Here is a 7,277-nt window from a genome sequence, read left to right on the forward strand (position 1 = left end):
TGTTATTTATAACCCACTCATCTGGCTGGGTTTCCCCAGCCACTCTGGGCGGCTCCCAAAAGAATATTAAAAACACAATAAAACATCAAATATTAAAAACTTCCCTGAACAGGGCTGCCTTCAGATGTCTTCTAAAAGTCAGGTAGATGTTTATCTCCTTGACATCTGATGGGAGGGCGTTCCACAGGGCGGGCGCCACCACCAAGAAGGCCCTCTGCCTGGTTCCCTGTAACTTGGCTTCTCGCAGTGAGGGAACCGCCAGAAGGTCCTCAGTGCTGGACCTCAGGGTCCGGGCTGGACGATGGGGGTGGAGACGCTCCTTCAGGTATACAGGACCGAGGCCATTTAGGGCTTTAAAGGTCAGCACCAACACTTTGAATTGTGCTCGGAAACGTACTGGGAGCCAATGCAGATCTCTCAGGACCGGTGTTATATGGTCCCGGCGGCCACTCCCAGTCCCCAGTCTAGCTGCCGCATTTTGGATTAATTGTAGTTTCTGGGTCACCTTCAATGGCAGCCCCACGTAGAGCACATTGCAGTAGTCTAAGTGGGAGATAATCAGAGCATGCACCACTTTAGGCTGGGCTCTGTGCATGGCAGGGGGGGCCCACCTCCAGCCCAGAGGCAATGTCCATCAGCTTTGTGGGGGGGAGGCGGACCCCTCAAATATTTTATTGCAGGGGCCAGAGGAACCTCAGCCCCTAGGAGTTGGCTCCTGTGGATTGTTCCAAGAGATCTATCGCTCCCGTCCACTCCAGGGCTGATGGAGATTTTAGGGGCTAGGAGCTGGCGTACCCTGTTAGAAACAAGTTTGGTGTGTGTTTCATTTGACGCTGTGTTGTTACAGTCATCCCTCGGGTTACAGATGCTTTCGGTTGAATTTTTTCTGTTTACGGACCACCGAAACCCAGAAGTACCGGAATGGCTTACTTCCGGGTCTCGGCAGCTGCGCACGCGCAGAAGACCAAATCGCAACCCACGCGTGCACAGATGCGCCACTGCGGGTAGCGAAAATGCATCCCACACAGATCACATTTGCAATCTGAGTGTCCACTGTATTCTTGTTCTTTATTGAATTTATAGACCGCCGTATACCCGGAGGTCTCAGGGCGGTTCACAGAATAACCAGGGCGGTTCTGCAGAGGGCAGAAGGTGGCCGGCACAGGGTCCTCAAACCCCCTCCTCTACCTTTGTCCCTCCTCTGTAGGATGGCAGCGTTCGGGTACCAGAGGTCCTACAGCCACTGATTGGCACAGAGATCATCGGCAAGCCCAACTATACTCCGTTGAGATACATCGGCCCAAACCAGCCCAAAAGACACTGAACACCCTCCAAATCCTGGGGTGCCTTGGAAAATCTGAGATGGTCAAGAAGTCCAGAGACCCAGGAGAGGAAGGAAGGATGAGCGCTTGAATAGTGACGCTGCCTAGTGGATGGGGTGGGTGACTTTGGACTGGGGGGGGGGGCTGAAATGCCAGCGAGGTGACCTTTACCCCCAATTGGGCACTGTGGAGAGAGAGAGCTCACCTCTTCAGGGTAGAGGGGAATATGAGCCGTCCTTCCCAAGGTGATCTTCGTGGACCCAGAGCGCTTCCAGAAAAGGCTGGCAGTGAAGTCCCAACATGTGGCGGGAATCCCTTTTGCCCTTTCCTGGAGCTCTTGCCATTTTCCCATCAGCCAGACTCCAGTTAGCGGCTTCCTCTCTTGTCTTAACCTCTATTGTATTTCGTTGGTGGGGAAGCGGGGTACATTGATCAGAACCGTCGACGGAACAGAGAAGACATTCGCCCAATAAAAATCGCTAATGAAAACGTCTGTTGGCTTCTAGCAGTGATGGTTTTTGCATGCTGCGTCCCCTATTATTATTATAGAGTAGATCACACAGCGCACAGTTCAGCTATGGTGACGGCCCCCAATTAATTTGGTGTTTTTTTAAAAAAATATTTTTTATTAGGAATTTCAACATAACATTCTATAAAAAAATATATCATCCTTAATTCCCCCCTTATTTCCCCCCTCCCCAAACTATAACCCCCCCTCCCTTCCCTCCCCAGACTTCCCTCAGCTCCTTCCTCTGGTTTATCAACATATGTTATTCTCTGCAAGTTACCCAAATTGTATAAATCCTTAATTTATCCAAATATTGTCTATAAAAAGTTTGTGAATGTTTATTCAACACCTGCCAAGGAGCCCAATTCACTTTGTTGTCTCTTTAAATACTTTGTAAAGGGTTCCTAGTCATCTTTAAAGTCACAGTTATCCTTGTCATGTAATTTAGGTGTCAGTTTTGCCCAGTCTGCATAGTCCATTCGTTTCTCTTGCCACAGTTCTTTGTGACGGCCCTCAATTCGGATGGCTCTAAAGTGGTATCGTGGTGCTTTAGCTACAAAGTGTGGCTTTGCGTCTTGGCCTAGCACGGTCTCCCAGGTGATGCCTGAAACCATTGCCCGGCTTGGAGAGTTTAAATAAATAAATACTGTCGCTAGGGTGGCGGTAAGAGCAGGTTGATACGGAGTGGGGACCCGAAAGGGAGTCAAGTGTGTTTGAAAAAGAGAGAGCATCCTTTTGTGATTTGACCCAGCTCCACCCTCCTCCCCAAAAGCTCTTTATAGGACTCGGACGCACCTGCCTCACAGCTGCTGCCTCTGCAAAGTGGCCACAAACCACAATGGCTCCCTCGGGTGTGGCATTGAGAAATTGTCTCCGCACAAAAGCTGAGCCCGCAGGGGAAATGGAAGGGCGTCAGAGGCAGCAGCTGGAGTTAGGCCTAACCCGTCTTGCTGCGCAAACTCTCTTCCCATGCCAGATCCTACAGAGCAAGAAGCCAGGCAACACATTGAAAGGTGGACCAGCTGCTGCAAAGAGTTGCGGACTTCGGACGTCACGCGTGGTTAAATTTTTCTCTCCTTTTCTTTTATTGGTTTGTTAACAGACGTAGCAAAGAGGAAGAAAACAAAGAATAAAACAAATCAAAACCGTAAAGCGTCACGGCCTGGAAGGACAAAATACAAAGATACGTACGACGTATTAACTCATATTTCTGAAATATTCCCTTACAAATAACAGTAGTACCTCGGGTTACATATGCTTCAGGTTACAGACTCTGCTAACCCAGAAATAGTGCTTCAGATTAAGCACTTTGCTTCAGGATGAGAACAGAAATCGTGCTCCGGCGGTGCGGCAGCAGCAGGAGGCCCCATTAGCTAAAGTGGTGCTTCAGGTTAAGAACAGTTTCAGGTTAAGAACGGACCTCCAGAACGAATTAAGTACTTAACCTGAGGTACCACTGTAATAAAAATTGATTCAAATACAAGCATTCTCCACCTGTGAGTTCATCCTTCTTGAGAGGAAAGGTTCTTCAATGAGCCAGACATTTGCATATACCAGTGACATGGAATGACCATGTGCCTCAATATTTGTATAAGAAATAAAATCATGCCATATATATATATATATAACGGTCGTTCAAGCTCTGCCCTTTATATACTTCCTGTTAAATTTTCTATATAGGGCTGTTTGCAATGCTAGTTGTATTCCAGGTTGACCCACTGATTAATTTCAGGGAGTCTAGAGAAGAATTTGGTTGGGCGCAACCTGCAATTTCTATAGGGCTGTCATCATGAATCTGTGGCATAAAAGCACACTATTACTGAGGTATCTCAGCTGTACTGAAACGAAGAGCCCATGGCAATCAGAAAGCACAGGCTCCTGCCCTGCAGAACTTACAACTGAAAGATGGAAGATGAGGATACAGTGGTACCTCAGTTTACATACGCTTCAGGTTAAATACGCTTCAGGTTACAGACTCTGCTAACCCAGAAATAGTGCTTCAGGTTAAGTGGTGCTTCAGGTTAAGAACAGTTTCAGGTTAAGAACGGACCTCCGGAACAAATTAAGTACTTAACCTGAGGTACCACTGTATAGCAAGAAGAGAAAGCCAGTGTTGTGCAGTGGTTAGAGTGCTGGACTCTGACCTGGGAGAACAGGGTTCGAAACTCCACTCAAGCCAAGATGCTCACTGGGTAATAGATTCGCTTGGCGGTTGAGCTTTTGAGCTAAGCGAACCCTGTTTCCAGATAAGTGGTTGTTGAGTTGCAGCCATAGACTGTGTTCTCTGCCCGCTTACTTGCAGGCTAGGCCACGCTGAACTTGGTGCAATGCCTTTCAAAGTAAATACGCGTAGGATCTGACTTCCAGCCCAAGAGGAACTACGGTACCGACGAACGAAGAATGGAGAACGAAAGTGATGGACTATGCAGAATCAGATAAATTAACAGGAAGGATTCGAAACCTGCGGGACCAGAGATTCTTAGAAGACTGGAGTAGATATATGAATTATTTGAAAAGTAATAGTAATGAACAGATGACACTAGTAGGATTGCAAGAAGTTTTGTAAGGGGGACTATTTGAAATATTACAAGTGAGACTATGGGGAGAATTATTAGTTAACGATAATTAAGAGAAATTAAGAAATGCAGGATAAGTGATAAAGAACGGAAAATCATCAGAGGCGTTGACGGAAGTCTAAAATACTGTTTCAGATCAGTTATGTTGTATGAATGTTGGAAATGATGTGTTAAAAAACTAATAAAAATATATATTAAAAAAAGAAAGCGCCGGGGGGGGGGGGGGAGGAGAGAAGGATCTGACTTCGGCTAGGTCATCCTTTCACTTTTTTATAATAAAACAAATTGCAAGAGTCAAGTTTCTCCCAAGAACATAAGAATACAAGAAGTGACTTGCTGGATGAGGCCAAGGTTCCATCTAGTCCAGCATCGTGTCCTCCCAGTGGCCAACCATGCCTGTGGGAAACCCACAAACAGGATAGGACGACGAGAGCCCCTCTTCCCTGTTAGAATTCCTGCTCCGTGATTGCGGTCATGGGATTGTTGTCTATCACATGACGGTGTATGTTTTGACTCCACAAAGTGGGAAGTGACGGAGACAGGATGTTTGTATTACAGTGGTTGTGGGACGCGGGTGGGTAAAAGCCTCAGCGCCTAGGCCTTGCCGATCGAAAGGTCGGCGGTTCGAATCCCCGCGGCGGGGTGCGCTCCCGCTGCTCGGTCCCAGTGCCTGCCAACCTAGCAGTTCGAAAGCACTCCCGGGTGCAAGTAGATAAATAGGGACCGCTTACCAGCGGGAAGGTAAACGGCGTTTCCGTGTGTGGCTCTGGCTCGCCAGATGCAGCTTTGTCACGCTGGCCACGTGACCCGGAAGTGTCTCCATACAGCGCTGGCCCCCCGGCCTCTTGAGTCAGATGGGGGCACAACCCCAGAGTCTGTCAAGACTGGCCCATACGGGCAGGGGTACCTTTACCTTTTTATTACAGTGGTACCTAGGGTTACAGACGCTTCAGGTTACATACGCTTCAGGTTACAGACTCCGCTAACCCAGAAATAGTGCTTCAGGTTAAGAACTTTGCTTCAGGATGAGAACAGAAATCATGCTACGGCAGCGTGGCAGCAGCAGGAGGCCCCATTAGCTAAAGTGGTGCTTCAGGTTAAGAACAGTTTCAGGTTAAGTACGGACCTCCGGAACGAATTAAGTACTTAACCTGAGGTACCACTGTACTGTGTTCCGTGAAGTAGGACTATTGTCCTCTGTTCTTTTTATCTTTGATGTCTGATGCTAGAGAGAGAGGGAGCCGTGTTGCAGTGCTCTGTGTGTGTTTATATGTAAATAAAGTAGATTAGCCAAAATGCTGAGTTGCTGAGGTCTGTTACGCAACTGCGCAAACTCTGCAGATCCCTAAGTGTGCCGGTGTCGGTTGGCATCGGTCGCTGTGATGTTCAGGCTGAAGAAAGCTTATGAAGCTCCTGAATGATCGACCAGGAGGGAGAGAACATGCCAGTCAGGCTTGTGTCTCTGCCAGGGTCCTACTCGAGTGTAGGCTGAGCTCCCTCGTGGTTTCCAGCAACTGGTATTCAGAAGCATTGTCTAATCCAGTGTTTCCCAACCTTTTTTGGGCAAAGGCACACTTGTTTCATGAAAAAAATCTCGAGGCACACCACCATTACAGCCCCGTGACGTCAGCGCGCAGCGTCACGCCGGGAGGGACATGAATTGCTAGCAAATTACATAATCACCTCCTTGAGGGCTGGCTCATCTTCTCCGAAGGCAGAACCCCATTAATTAACAGCACAGACTCACACCATAGCCAAGACGAGGGGGGGAAACCTCAGTCATGCACAGTCATGCACATGTGGGGGCTAAATGAGGACGAAGACCGGGCAGAGAGCAGGGTTCAAATCACCCCACCTGGCCAGGACAATCCCTGGGTGCTCCCTTGGGCCACTCGCCTGACCCACCTCGCAGGGCTGTTGTTGCGAGGATAACACGGGGAGAACCACGCGCGCCCCCGGGAGCTCCTTGGAGGAGAAAGCGGGCGATGAATGCAATGCACGAAATATATGAGAGGCGACCAGGTTTTGCAGGTGAGGGGCCCCCGCCAGCCTCCGCTTCCAACACCCGGTGCAACGACGCCGAAGTTTCCCCCCGGGCTCGGCTCGGGGAGCAGCGCTGCTCCCCCCCGGCTCCCCTTCGCCCTCCCGGCTCTCTCTGCCGCCCACTGGGGACCCCCCTCACCTGCCAAGTCCGGAGCGCCGGTGGAAGTTGCATGCATGCATGCAGGGCGCCGCGTTGCCATTGCATTGCACTGCACTCCATGCAATGCCTGCACGCATGCATTGCCTTGCACGCCCGCCAAGGGGTCTCCACGCGGTCCGATGCGTCCCCTCCGGCGCGGATGCAGCATTGCAAAAATAAAAAACCCCCGACGCAGCCCTACCTGGGGGGCAGCCTCCGCCTCCGCCGCTCCGCCTCCGCGGGGATCCCCGGGCTCCATCCTGCCGCCCAATCTCCGGGGGGCGCAGGCAGGCTGCGCGGGGTCTGCGCGGAAGAGCCCCTGCCCGCCCGGCCGCCGCCGCTGCGCTCATTCCATGGCCGGGAGAAGAGCGCTTCAAACAAAACGCCCGGCCCGCCAGGCCACGCTGGAAAACGTAGTTCGCGCACCCCACGCGGGCGCGGAGCCCAAGGGCGAGGGGACTACGGATCCCGGCAGCCCCCGCGCCGGGGACGGAGGGGGAGAGGCCGGGTGCAGGGATGGAGGGACGGGTGGGCGAGCGAGTGAGTGAGTGGCAGCCGCCAAGCCTTGGCCGAGAGCCAGGAAGGGCCTCCCCGGAGGAGGAGGAGGAGGAGGGAGGCGCAGAGCGGGAGGGAGGGAGGGAACCCCAGGGGTCATCTAGTGACGGCGCCCCAATCGAAAATTTGACTTT

The 7,277-nt window shown here is 51.1% G+C and overlaps 1 protein-coding gene across 3 annotated transcripts in view; it reads left to right on the top strand.

Annotated features, from left to right (window-relative positions):
• The window catches only part of SARS2 (seryl-tRNA synthetase 2, mitochondrial), a 28,204-nt gene extending 26,389 nt beyond the window's left edge, over positions 1–1,815 (top strand). For 2 of the 3 annotated variants that reach the window (XM_077932295.1, XM_077932296.1), the window contains one exon: positions 1,208–1,815. In XM_077932295.1, the coding sequence (XP_077788421.1) occupies positions 1,208–1,324 (117 nt within the window). In that variant the 3' untranslated portion in view covers positions 1,325–1,815. The remainder of the gene's footprint in view (positions 1–1,207) is intronic. The other variant, XR_013393775.1, reaches the window with a different exon arrangement.
• Positions 1,816–7,277: the final 5,462 nt, after the last annotated feature.

This window comes from Podarcis muralis, chromosome 7 (genome assembly GCF_964188315.1).
Source record: "Podarcis muralis chromosome 7, rPodMur119.hap1.1, whole genome shotgun sequence".
NCBI lineage: Eukaryota > Metazoa > Chordata > Lepidosauria > Squamata > Lacertidae > Podarcis > Podarcis muralis.